The sequence below is a fragment of the Triticum urartu genome, chromosome 5A (assembly GCF_056163025.1).
Source record: "Triticum urartu cultivar PI428250 chromosome 5A, HENAU_Tu73, whole genome shotgun sequence".
NCBI classification, from domain to species: Eukaryota; Viridiplantae; Streptophyta; class Magnoliopsida; order Poales; family Poaceae; genus Triticum; species Triticum urartu.
The window spans coordinates 399,244,760-399,259,118 of NC_141877.1; the positions used below are offsets into that span (position 1 = coordinate 399,244,760).

Genomic DNA, 14,359 nt, shown 5'->3' on the forward strand with positions numbered 1-14,359 from the left:
CCATGTAAATATAGTAGTCTGAGCACTTTTGCGATAGTCAGATCGATTGTATGCCCTTGTTTGATTGATTGAAGTGAATTGTTTGCTTTTGCCTCATGTGCATATGGGTAGTGTTTTCTCTTTAGACCCCCTCTATTCTTATATCTCATCTTTTCTAAACCCATAGATGCCTGCGAGACGTGACCCCGGATTTGCCTTTCCACCGGAGCTCACCCAATTGATCCAACAGCAGAACACATTGATGCAGTTGCTAGTCCAGAATCAGAATCAGGGGAACAACAACAACAACCCACCACCACCACCACCTGTTGACCACTTAGCCCGTTTTCTTAGGCTGAATCCACCGGTGTTTTCCAGTAGCACCGAGCCGATAGTAGCAGATGATTGGCTCCGCAAGATAGCTAGGGAGTTGACCACAGTAGGATGCACAGATGCGGAGAAGGTGAAGTTTGCCGCACATCAGCTAGAAGGACCCGCAGCATCATGGTGGGAGAATTTCACAGCCACTTTTCCTGTAGACACTGTCACATGGGACCAGTTTCAGCAGGCTTTCCGTACTGCCCATGTTTCATCAGGAGCTATGGCCATGAAGAAGCGTGAGTTTCGTAACTTGCGCCAAGGAGGACGGACAGTTGGCCAGTATGTGGAGGAATTTAGTAAGTTAGCACGTTATGCCCCAGATGACGTCGCTACGGATGCAGCTAAGCAGGAGAAGTTTCTGGAAGGACTGAATGATGAGTTGAGCATGCAGTTAATGGTAGCCACCTTCAACAACTACCAGGAGTTGGTAGATCGTGCACTTATGATTGAAGGGAAGCAGCAGCAAATTGAGAATCGTAAGAGGAAATATGGACAAGGAAAGTACAATTCAGGAGCTCAGCAGAAGCCACGTTTTACCCCTAGACCGGGAGGACATTTTCAGCATACTCATGGAGGAGTTAGCTCGCACAATCACAATGGCACCAAGAATGGTAATGGCAATGGAGGAAGCAACGGCCAGAACCGCACCAACCCCTCAACCCCAGCCAAGAAGGACCTAAGCCAAGTCACTTGCTTTAAGTGTTCGAAGACAGGACATTATGCCAATGAATGTCCTGAATTACAAAATGGAAATACCAATGGAAGTTCTGGGAAGAAGCCGAACCCTTTCAACAGGGGACAGGTGAACCACGTTAGCGTGGAGGAGGTTGAAGCTCAGCCTGATGCAGTAATAGGTAAGTTTTTGGTTAAGTCATTTACTGCACTAGTTCTTTTTGATACTGGTGCATCGCATTCATACATCTCAAGGGGATTTGTGGATAAGTATAAACTACCAACCCAAGCCCTTAGGTCACCCATGTTAGTAACCTCACCCGGAGCAGAGTATGTGGCTAGTCTATGGTGTGATCGGTTACCATTAAGGATTGGTAACTATGTTTTTCCCTCAGACCTAATAGTATTGGAATCTCAAGGATTGGACGTGATATTAGGCATGGATTGGTTATCAAAGTATGAAGGGAATATTGAATGTGCTAGTAAGTCAATTTTGCTTACTACCCCAGAAGGGAGAAGGATCAAGTATGTATCCCGGCATGTGCCAAAGAGGGCCCAAGTAAATTGCCTAACAGGAGTCGTGCAGGAGGAAGTACCAGTGGTAAGGGATTTCCCTGATGTATTTCCATAAGAGTTGCCAGGCATGCCACCGGATAGAGATATTGAGTTCTTGATTGAGCTATTGCCAGGCACATGGCCAATATCAAAGAGACCATATAGGATGCCAGCAAAGGATTTGGTGGAAATTAAGAAGCAGATTAAGGAGTTATTGGATAAGGGATATATTCGCTCAAGTTCTTCACCTTGGGGATCGCCAGTACTTCTAGTGGAGAAGAAGGATGGATCGTTAAGGATGGTTGTTGATTATCAAGGATTGAATGAAGTAACGATCAAGAACAAGTACCCATTACCAATGATCAACGATCTGTTTGATCGATTGCATGGAGCTAAGGTATTTTCCAAGATCGATCTGCGATCAGGATACCACCAGTTGAAGATCCGAGAACAGGATATTCCGAAGACAGCTTTTACCACCAGGTATGGGTTGTATGAGTACACCGTTATGTCATTTGGTCTGACTAACGCACCTGCCTATTTTATGAACATGATGAACAAAGTTTTTATGGAGTTTTTGGATAAGTTCGTCGTAGTGTTCATTGATGATATCCTGGTTTATTCGAGGAATGAAGAGGAACATAAGGAGCATTTGCGTTTGGTACTTGGAAAACTCAGAGAACATCAACTATATGCCAAGTTCAACAAATGTGAGTTTTGGTTGAAGGAAGTAGGATTCCTCGGACATGTTATATCTGGTGAAGGTATAGCAGTAGATCCCACTAAAGTTGAAACCGTGATCAAGTGGGAAGCCCCAATAACGGTTGGAGAGATCCGGAGTTTTCTTGGACTCGCAGGATACTACCGGAGATTTATTGAGAATTTCTCAAAGATTGTGAAGCCTATGACTGAGTTATTAAAGAAGAATACCAAGTTCATATGGACAGAGGAGTGTGAGGCTAGTTTCCAGGAGTTGAAGAAACGCTTAGTTACCTCACCAGTGTTGATTTTGCCAGACCAGACCAAGGATTATGAGGTGTACTGCGACGCTTCACGTCGAGGACTTGGAGCAGTGCTTATGCAGGAAGGGAGAGTTGTTTCATATGCCTCAAGACAACTGAAACCTCATGAGTTGAATTATGCTACGCATGAATTGGAGTTAGCAGCCGTAGTGCATGCATTGAAAACATGGAGACATTTTCTCATAGGAAATCATTGTGAGGTGTACATGGATCATAAGAGTTTGAAGTACATTTTCACACAGAAGGAGTTAAATCTCAGACAAAGGAGATGGTTGGAGCTCATCAAAGATTATGACATGAAATTACATTATCACCCCGGAAAGGCTAATGTAGTAGCTGACGCATCAAGCCGTAAGAGCCATATCAATACGTTAATGATGGGAGAAATACCCAAGGAGTTAGTAGAAAATCTTCGTGAACTATGTTTGGAAATAGTTCCGAGAGGCTATGTAGCAGCATTGGAGATTCAGTCAACTTTGATGGATAGAATCAGGGAAGCTCAGAAAACTGACAAAGAGATTGCCACTATAAAGGAGAAACTGAGCAAAGGAAAAGCTAAAGGATTTTGTGAGGATGAACACGACACCCTATGGTTTGAAGACCGCGTTTACGTGCCCAATGACCCGGAGATCAGGAAGTTGATTTTGCAAGAGGCACACGATTCACCATATTCAATTCACCCAGGAAATACCAAGATGTATCTGGATTTGAAGGATATTTTCTGGTGGACCGGAATGAAGAAGGATATAGTGGAGTATGTAGCCGTTTGTGATGTATGTCAGAGAGTAAAGGCAGAGCATCAGAAGCCAGCAGGATTGTTACAACCATTGCCGATACCCGAATGGAAGTGGGATAAGCTAGGCATGGATTTTATCACGGGATTGCCCAGGACTCGTTCAGGCTATGACTCAATTTGGGTTGTAGTTGATCGATTAACGAAAGTAGCTCATTTCATCCCAGTAAAGACCACTTACACCAGTGCTAAGTTGGCAAAGATACACATGATCAAGATCGTATGTCTGCATGGAGTTCCAAGGAGTATCGTATCAGATAGAGGAACCCAGTTTACCTCAAAGTTCTGGAAGCAGTTGCACGAAACTTTGGGTACCAGGCTAGAGTTCAGTACAACTTTTCATCCACAGACAGATGGACAGACCGAGAGAGTAAACCAGATTCTGGAGGATATGCTGAGAGCTTGTGCGCTAGATTATGGATCTAGTTGGGACGATAATTTGCCATATGCAGAGTTCTCTTACAACAACAATTACCAAACCAGTTTAAAGATGGCCCCTTTCGAAGCCTTGTACGGAAGGAGGTGCAGGACACCGTTGTCATGGGACGAAGTTGGAGACCGTCAGTTGTTTGGACCTGACTTGATTAAAGAGTCTGAACGGAAGGTGAAGTTGATTCGCGATATACTCAAGGTAGCCCAGTCTAGACAGAAAAGTTATGCAGATTCGAAACGCAAGGAGACAGTTTACGAAGTTGGAGATAGAGCTTATCTTCGAGTATCACCACTTCGGGGAACAAAGCGTTTTGGAGTTAAAGGGAAGTTAGCGCCATGATTTGTAGGACCATATCGAGTTTTGGAACGTATAGGAGAAGTGGCCTACAAGTTGGAATTGCCCGAAGGATTGTCAAGAGTTCATGATGTGTTCCACGTTTCTCAGCTAAAGAAGTGTCATGCGGAGATGGCTGACATACCGTTGAGAGATACAGTGCCTTTGGAAACTATTCAGTTGGATAGCGATTTGACCTACAAGGAGAAACCAGTCAAGATTCTCGAGTTTGCCAGTCGAGTTACTCGCAGCAAGGTTATCAAGTTTTGCAAAGTTCAGTGGAGCCACCACTCAGAGGATGAAGCCACCTGGGAGCGAGAGGAAGATTTGTTCAAGGACCACCCTCACCTATTTTCTAGCCAACCCGAATCTCGAGGGCGAGATTCATCTTAAGGGGGGTAGGTTTGTAACATCCCAAATTTTCAATTTGGAATGTTATACATTAGATCATCAATGCATATCATATTTCTTTTGCATTCTGGTTGATCCTAGAAATTCTACGCAACTCGATGACCCACGGAGAGAGTTGGGGATTTCGATATTTTCATATTTGAGTTCTCTCAAATTTTGAGAATAGGATCATTTGATTTTATTTATTTTATCATCAATTATTTCTATTATGAAAATATGAGAGAGGGAATAAAATGACTTTCCCAAAATAAAGAAATATTGAGGATTTCATAATAAAATCAAATAAGAGTTTTTTTTGGGGGTTTTCGGTGTTTTATTTGATTTTAGGAAAAATGCGTTTTTCAAAAATTGCATTTAGGTCCCAAATAAATGTTCACCTTGTGAGGCTTGATTTTAAAAGCCCGTGAAAATTTATTTCGGAATTTTTGGAGTCCGTTTAGTATTCCTTTTTCTTTTTCTTCCGAGCGGAATTTTTTTTAAAAAAAAACCCGCGCACGACTGGGCCAAGGGCCCAACCGAGCCAGGCCGGCCCAGCCGCCGCCGCCTCCCGCTCGAGCAGCCGCCGGACTCGGGAGGAGTCCGAGCCGGAGCCGCCTCGCTGCCGCCCGACCCCCTCCCCAGGTCAGCCCCCCCTCTCTTAAATACCGGACCCCCGCCGCCCTCACCTCACCCCGCCCCGCCCCGAGCCAGCCGCCGCCGCGCGCCGCACGCCGCCGCCGCTGCGTCGCCCCGCCGCCCCGCATAGCCACCGCCGCCGCCGGAGCCCCGCCCCGCCCGCCGGAGTACCTCGCTGGAGGTATACCCGTTGCCGTTCGCCGTTCGTTTTTTTTAAAAAACCGCCTCGGTTTTTTTCGAAACCCTAGATCGGTTTATTTTTTCTGGTCTATTTATTAGTGAACGTTCACCGATCCTTCGTTTTAGCGAACGTGTTCACCGGTTAGTTTCTGTTAACGAACGTCCATTCGATAAACTGTTCATCAGTTTTCTTTTCTCGGATTAAATCCGCGATTTTTCTGATCGCGATTCCTGATCCGATTTTCGTTTTAGTTTAACTTTTCGCTCGTTTATCGGAATCAGACGATTCAAGCGCCTAGAGTTTCGTCTCGAAACCCTCTATCCGTTTAACCAACTTGAACAAGATTTTCCTACTGTAAAATTTACCCTAGATCCAGATTGCTAGAACGAAGTTGTTTTACTTTCGCCGTTTGTCTTTCGTTGCTTCGTCCGATTTGATTCTTTTTGCCAACCGGAGTTCTTAAGTTGAACCTTCTGGTTAGATATCTTATTTGAGTTTTACCTGTGCATTAGATGAGTACTTATTGTATGCTCGTTTGTTTGTTTGCGATAGAGTATCCGGAGTGCGCCGCCTGTTACTTTGAATCGCTAGGTTCCCGGATCATTAGCAAGGCAAGTAACACTTTGATCATACCTTTCTACTACCCAGTTTTATTGCATTAGATCAATCCTCACACATTGCATGATTAGGATCTAATTAAATTGTGGGATGGTAAGTAGATGAGGTAGTACCTATTACCTATTTATTTTCAAACCTTTGGGAGTTACTTCTACGTTTGCTATTTATGCCATGCTATGCTAGTAGACGTGGATTGGGTGAGTGATATCCATGATAGATGTGAGATTATTAATTAATGGTTTATCTAAGGTGGCAACTTAAACACACATCTGGGTGAATTGAGGCACATGGGTATTCCAGGACTTGCCTGTTTTCTTTTGGACCGCCACCCAGGCTCAAAGGGATCATAAGACTATTCATACTAGAAACTTCCGTGTGCAGCCACAAGCTATTATGGGCTCTAGCATAGTTGACTAAGTTGTGCGAACTCTTACAGTGGTAGACTAGCAGATGTAGGGGATGCAGGTGGTATGGTCTACCCGATCGTAAGGTGCTAGCGCTTCTGAAAGACTATGTCTCGGTCATCCGTCTTCTCAAACACCCTGTAGTGCGAGAAAACAAACGGAGGCGATCGAGTCTTGTGGGGAAAAGTGCACAAACCTCTGCAGAGTGTAACAAACTAATCATGATTAGCCGTGTCCCCGGTTATGGACATCTTGAGTATCTAGTACCTGGATTTTCATGTGAATCTCAAAATGTTACTCTAAATTAATTTTGTTGGGTTATGTTTAATGATGATGCTTAATTGGGATTGAGAATGCTGTCAACCATTCTCAATGTTTAACAACTACCATGTTAGTTAAATAAATTTATTCCTTTGAAGTAGGGAAAAATTGGCTTTACGCAAAAACTGTAACCATAGAGCTTTCCACCAGCCAAATATGCATATAGTATAGCGGTTTCATTCCATTACTCTCTATGTGTGACATTGCCAGCATATTCCATGTGCTGACCCGTTTTCGGGCTGCAACGTTAATGTTGCAGACTTTTCAGACGATGTTTAAGGAGTTTTAGGTTGTGGTTCTATACTCAGTGATGCCGTTGGAGTTGATGGACTCACTTATCTTCCAAGCCTTCCGCTGTTATCGTTATTAGATGGCCTTAAGCCATATTTATTGTAATAAGTTCTCTTTTGAGACACTCGATGTAATAAGTGTGTGATTGCTACTCTGCTATAAATCCTCCGAGTACTGTGTGGTGTCAGCATTACTGATCCAGGGATGACACCGGAGCACAGAGATCAGACTGTTTGAGGTCTGGTCGCTACATAACATTATTTTTTAGATCAATGTTATTGTCTGTTTTTATCTTGAATAATGCAGTTTTGATAGAGAGAAGGAATTTTCAGCTGTATCTTGTACCAATCACTCAAATTTCTAAATTCTTTAGTTGTAAAAGAAATTTACACGATGAAATAAACATTCTCTCACTTTGTATTTTTATTCACTGAATGATACAAATAATCCTTAAATCCGTAAACACTATCGATAAAGAAGAATAGGGCCTTTTATATTTGCATGATCTCTACAGAGCATGATCGACCATAAAAGAGCATAAGTAGGAATGACATAGCGTTCAGTCTTTAAATGGTGGGAAATAGTGGATTGAAGATAGTACCAGATATTTATTGAGGATACCATTGGATATGTATAGAAACATGTGAGACATTGGACATCCCATTTTGTCCTGCAACCCGCAAAAATCTTTGTTGAAACATAGGATGATGCATTTAAGAATTGAAATTCGGCCAAACAAACATGCCCTTTTTTGTAAAATCATTTAGATGGATGAACCAATAATTCAGTACATGCTCCAAACAGGAGTTCCAAGTTATTATATACATGGAGCAAGCGTCTCTTATCCCATACAAAGTGGCACTCGTCTGAAAGATGCTATTGAGGGTCTTGACAACAGTATATATTTAAACAGTATCTATTAATATGACTCACCTTACGTACCTTGAGGATTGCCCAGAATTAAGGCCATAATTTTTTTCCGCTCAACTTACATACCATGATGGTAACCCAGAATTAAGGACACACTCTTCTATCTGATACCTCTCCAAATGTCTGAGACATAATATGTTAAACTGGACGCTTCAGAATTAATCAAAACATAATGCATAACATACACTTAATTCGAGATCTGACATGATAGTGTCTATCATCACGTGCATGCATCCATATTTGTACAATCTATTGGGCTGCTACCTTACAGAAATTTGTCAGCAATTTTCATTCAGCCACAGAAATTAAATATCTCATATAAACTCTTTCTAATTTCATATTAACTACAGCTGCATGTGCATGCCTGTTATTGTACAAATATATCTTCCAACAACCATGTTAGGACTTATCATAGCTCTTGCGCTGTTAACCTGTCATTATCTTAAGAATCCACCTATTGTTGAAAGAAAATCTGCTTTCACATCATCCTAAAGTAATCGTGTTTTACTTCCCAGCTTTTCCCTTTCTTGGAAACCATCTTCTCCATCTCATTCCTAAAGATGCTTGTTCACAGGCTTCCTTCAGCACAATATAGACCATGTGCTCATCCTCGAAATGCTACAGAAACAGGCGCAGATTTTCAAAACATCCTGCCTGGGGGTTTTTAATTGCAGAAAACACATCAAATATTAGCATGAAGCGAGCAATCGACCAACATGGACATTCAGAATCACCGTTTGGCTAGATGTCTCGTCTCTAAGACCCCTTTGCCTAAACATGACACATGGCACATCTGGGTAGTTCTTCTGGATCATAGTTTTGCCGAGTGTGGAAAACAACAAAACTATGTTAAAATTGGTCATAGTAGAGCTACCCAGATGCGCCATGTCTCGTCATTCAGTCTCTATCATTTGTTTGCCGAGTTACTGTGTTCTGCACTTGGCAAAGTTTTTTGCAGTTGTCTAGTAAGTGCATGTGGAAAAGAACACAGCAAAATAAACATTGCTGGCAGGCATGCAGCATAGTCGTGTTTTCTCAGTGCTGCCGTGTTCTTTTTTGGCCTTTGCCGAGTGCATTTGGCACTCATCAAAATTGGGAATTCCAGTAGTGAGCATGTCCTGTGCCTAATATATATTGTCCATGCATAGAAATAAAAAAGAGTATGTAAATATACTTAAAATACTCTTTGCAACATATGTGAGGAAAAATGTATATATTATATCGACCAGATTTTCTTCAAGTCTCTATTGACTGATAGAATTGTGAAGACCATTAAAATTTATATCTATACATGAGTAGTAAAACAATCTTCACTGTCTCGAGAAAATTAGCACAGAAGTGAATGGTTATCCAACATAAAGGGACAATATATATTAGAGGAGCAAAAGAGGGACAAATAGTCTTGAAAAGCCATAAGTTTCGAACCATAAGTTTTGACGTACATGTACTTAATCCAACAACTCGGCAGACTTGTTTTAATCCTTTGTGAATTTATAAAGTTGGAAGAAATAAAATCCATAAGCTAAGCAAATACGCAGTTGGGAACATATTTATAGAAGTCTGAATAATATAATGTCCGAAAGTAGCAGGAGCATCAGTTCACATATCTCGGGGAAGTTATTTTAACAATCTCAAAGGACAATAGGCATGAAATAACCGTAGGTATTTAGCCTCATTGACAAATTGGTCAAGAAATTAAGAAGACAAACTGAACATACACATGTTTTGCTTGAGCAAAATGTGAGGAAAATTTGAACAAATAACAAATTTAAGTATACATGTCAAAACATCAGATCAAGTGCATAAAAGCAGGTAGTAGTGAGTGCATGTTACAAAAATTAAAAGGCTACATACGGGTACTCTTAAGAGCATCCATGTTGGATATTCCTCCATAGGTAGATGATAGAATTATGCTCCAGTGTACCTGCATGCGTGCATAGCATAAATGTAAATTTCGAAGTGCATCGTTGTAAGTCGAACTTAGAAATTAGAAGATACTGTGTTGGAGCATCATATGGTTTTTTTTTTGAAATCAAGTACCACAACTTTCAGACTGCACTTCCATTTGTGATTAATTTTTAGAGGAAAGATCACAGCCCGACTTTATAAATAAAGCCACCAGGCAGAGTTAACAAAGACCCAAACAACCAGCACACAATCACCAAAGTATCACGCCAGAACACGAATAAGGATGTCTAAGTACATGGCTCCCAGGCCAGTACACAGCACGCAAGCCGGAAGAGGATAAGATAACGTAGCAACGCCGCAACGTCTACGGGCCCGCTTGGATTGGAAGGATGGAGATAGCAGAATTTCGGATCTTGGCCAACATGGCGTCAAATGCATCCCTGTCCTCCTCCTTAGTCAATAATCTCCACTGCTGCAGAAATATACAAGTCTTAAATAAGCAATCAGCAGGCTTAGCAGGAAAAACATGTTCGATAGTAAATTTACTCCTTGTCGTCCATAAGGACCACCACATGGCAGCAAAGCCGACCCAAAATAATCTCCTCTGGGCCCCAACCAAAGAATTAGCCAAGGCACGTAAGTCCGCAAAGGAGGTCGGAGCCCAGGAGACATGCAACCATGATCTGATACAACACCAAAACAGTTTAGCCAGGACACAGTTAAAGAAAATATGAGGTGTATCTTCTCTCGTCCCACATAGAACACAACAGTCAGAACCCGGACCATTACGTTTACGAATTTGGTCACCCGTAGGTAGACGCCCACGAGAGGCTTGCCAGAGAAACACTTTAATCTTAGGGGGGATGTGAGCTTTCCAAATCCACTTAAATTTGGAGGTGATGGATCCCTCAACGAGTCTGACCATTTGTGATTAATGGCAGCAATTAGATGGCAATTTAGCTGAATGCACACATGTGAAAAGGGAAGACCCCATCCGACCTAAATTCTGGAAGATAGTAATGTTGGGTACCATCAGCCCTAGAAGGACTTACGATTAGACTGATTTGAAGGAAAAACATCAAACACATGTTATCAAATTTCCAACTTATAAGATAAAACAAAACAAAGATGGTGACATTTAGAAAATTGGCAGTCATTGGCTTCAAACTGCAGCCAATGCATCTACTCCTTGGATCCATAAGCCGTCGTGGCCTAGAAGCTCTTAGAAAAATTAATACTACAATTCAGGAACACTCGATCATAATGTTATATATCTAACATAACATGATTCTTTTATTTGTTTTGGACATATCATAGTGTTCATGCTTACCCTGCTATTGCGCTGAGGGGTTTACTTAGCTTATGATCAAAATCGTCCTTGTTGAAGTCATCAACCGTGGCAAGGTCTTGTCATGCTGCCAGCAAGGAACATGGATGGTCGATTTCTTGGTGAGATAATTGTTCTTCAAGATTACCTTCTCTCCATGGCACAACATGGCAAACATCCACCGACAGCAGGAGCTCCGTCCTTCTCCATATCCCCCACCCTGCCTCCCTTGGTTGAGGGATTAAGAAAACTATGATTGGGAAGCCCAATCACAGAGAGAGTCAATGACCAAGTTAGGCTTAATTAGTAGAGAAAATAGAGATCCACCCGTACAGGAAGGATTGACATTGTACTTGGACGTATCTTTTTATACATATATGGTGCATGTTTCTTTTCTGTACGCCGAAGAAAGATCTATTTCCTGTTTTTGGAGGGATAGAGAAAACTGATTTAATTTTGCCATCGCTATCATCTGCTTCAAGTAGATGCACGATAAAGGAAATTGAATCCCTAGACTGCACTATTAAAGGACACGACGAAAAGAATTAGATCCAAACCGACAAAAAGAATTTAAAAAAAAAATCAGTGTGCGGACTGAGAAGACGAACCTGATCTGGATGAGGGAAAAAATTGTAATAAGCTGCACGAGCGTAGGAGATCCATGCCATAACTTGGTTGCTGTAATTTGGGACAGACATGATCTGTTTCCATGTAGACGGGAGCGCAAAAGGTCCATGCCATACATTAGAGAAGCATGTCATAACTTCCTTGCAGCAATTTGGGAGAGACACGATCTGTTTCCATGTGGAGAGGATCGCAGAAGATCCACGCCCTAACTGCCTTGTTGCAATTCGGAGAGACAGAAGATCCATGCACTAACTTGTTGCAATTGGGAGAGACATAGATCTGTTTCCATGTGGATAGGAAGAGAGAGATGGGGGTTTGGGAGAGGGAGACGTGAGACATTGAGAGAGGGATCCATGACCAACTTTGTTGCTCCAAATTGAGAGAGACGTGGATCTCTTTTCCATGAGAATATGAACAGAGACGTGAAAGAGGAGGGAGGTCAGAGATTGAGCGAGAGAATAGGGTTTGCTTCTAGGGTATTTTTATGGGAAAAAGGTGGAGGTTGATATTTTACGGGCATCTCTTTTAGATTTTTTCCGCAACTTTTATGAGTTAATCTAGACCGTAATAACTTGGTCCCATTAGATGGACGACTCCTAATTTCTAATTAACGTCAAAATTTTTGTAACTTTTATGAGTTAATCTAGACCGTAATAACCTGGTCCCATTAGATGGACGGCGCCTAATTTCTAATTAACGTCAGAATTAGTAGGAAGTCTGTAATTAGTATAGGTATAGATAGATGATACAATGAAAAAGTATGAGCACCGACATCTAGCAATGAGTGTGTGGACATAAATGTAATGTCGGTGGAAAATACGTACTCCCCCAAGCTTAGGCTTTTGGCCTAAGTTGGTCTATGGCCACGGCTGGCCTGGCGGATATCCATAATAGTAGCTGGGGTCGTACTGCAATGCAGCGGCTATCGCCTGCTGAGCTGCAGCGTGGCGACGAGCGGCCTCCTCTCTCCTCTCATACTCATCTGCCTCCTCTCTGGTGATAGTATATCTTCCTCTTGCCAGATAATCAAAGAAGGCAGGAGCAGGGAGAGTAATACGAACAGCACGACGTCTGTCAAAGATTAGTCGATACTGGAGAGGTGATTCGTTCCTCTCGAGAAATTGGTGGTGAACCATAGTATTAAAATCTAGATAAGCAGGTGGTAATTCAATATCATCTTCGCTTATGTCTATACCAAGAAAATTAGCTATGCAGGTTGCATAAATTCCTCCAAAGAAATCTCCATTAAATCTATTAAGATGCAACCTACGTGCAACAATGGCTCCCAAATTATAAGATTGGTCTCCTAACACAGCACTCCTAAGAATACTGAGATTGGGGACACACATGTGACATGCCTCATCTTTACCATTGGTGCATCTACCTATGAAGAGAGCAAAATAATGTATAGCAGGAAAGTGAATGCTCCCTATGGTAGCTTGTGTAATATCTCTAGATTCTCCCACAGTTATGCTAGCAAGAAAATCTCTAAATTCAGATTTGCGAGGATCCCTTATACTACCCCATTGTGGAAGTTTGCATGCAGTGGTAAAATCCTCTAAGTCCATAGTGTAAGATTTATCATAAAGATCAAACAGGACAGTTGGAGAATTACGTGAAGTTGAAAATTCAAAACCTCCTCACAAAGGTACTGGCTGCACTTCTCTTCCTCGAAGCTCACAAGATCAGCGTTACGCAAATATGTGTTAAATTCTTCCTTAATTCCCGCTTGATCCATAAAGTTCTCAGAGGGCCATTCACAAGGACGCACTGGAGCGTTTCTTGGTGGCTCGTCATCACCATCACACATTGCAAGCCTGGGTCCTTGCTTCCTTGAAGAACCACCTTGGAACATTTTCCTAAGCATATTTCTTCCTCTGAAAAATTCTGAATTTTTTTAGTAACTTCAAAATAAAAGTAAACCAAACTCGATAATATTGATAGCAACTACTCCTACACATGCCTAGGTGAAGGAAATATGCCCTAGAGGCAATAAAAAAGCTATTATTTATTTCCTTATATCATGATAAATGTTTATTATTCATGCTAGAATTGTATTAACCGGAAACATAATACATGTGTGAATACATAGACAAACAGAGTGTCACTAGTATGCCTCTACTTGACTAGCTCGTTGATCAAAGATGGTTATGTTTCCTAACCATAGACATGAGTTGTCATTTGATTAACGGGATCACATCATTAGGAGAATGATGTGATTGAGATGACCCATTCCATTAGCTTAGCACCCGATCGTTTAGTATGTTGCTATTGCTTTCTTCATGACTTATACATGTTCCTATGACTATGAGATTATGCAACTCCCGTTTATCGGAGGAACACTTTGTGTGCTACCAAACGTCACAAAGTAACTCGGTGATTATAAAGGTTCTCTACAGGTGTCTCCAAAGGTACATGTTGGGTTGGCGTATTTCGAGATTAGGATTTGTCGCTCCGATTGTCGGAGAGGTATCTCTGGGCCCTCTCGGTAATACACATCACTTAAGCCTTGCAAGCAATGCAACTAATAAGTTAGTTGCAAGATGATGTATTATGGA

The 14,359-nt window shown here is 41.8% G+C and overlaps 1 protein-coding gene across 1 annotated transcript; it reads right to left on the minus strand.

The window, feature by feature from the left end:
- Window positions 1-8,443: 8,443 nt before the first annotated feature.
- On the minus strand, window positions 8,444-11,837 carry LOC147971586 (uncharacterized). The gene is made up of 4 exons (XM_087524032.1): window positions 11,783-11,837; window positions 11,265-11,424; window positions 9,796-9,876; window positions 8,444-8,558 (listed from the first exon to the last, which is right to left on the minus strand). Exons 1-4 carry the CDS (start codon window positions 11,835-11,837, stop codon window positions 8,444-8,446), a joined length of 411 nt encoding a protein of 136 aa, XP_087380158.1.
- Window positions 11,838-14,359: the final 2,522 nt, after the last annotated feature.

Bases quoted from the DNA above. Each gene is read 5' to 3' on its own strand.
- LOC147971586 (XM_087524032.1), bottom strand. From the start codon at position 11,837: ATGGATCTCCTACGCTCGTGCAGCTTATTACAATTTTTTCCCTCATCC. The intron at 11,425-11,782 runs GTTCGTCTTCTC...TCCCAATCATAG, and splicing joins TTTTCCCTCATCCAGATCAG to TTTTCTTAATCCCTCAACCA. The intron at 9,877-11,264 runs AGCATGACAAGA...ACATTTATGCTA, and splicing joins CATCCATGTTCCTTGCTGGC to TGCACGCATGCAGGTACACT.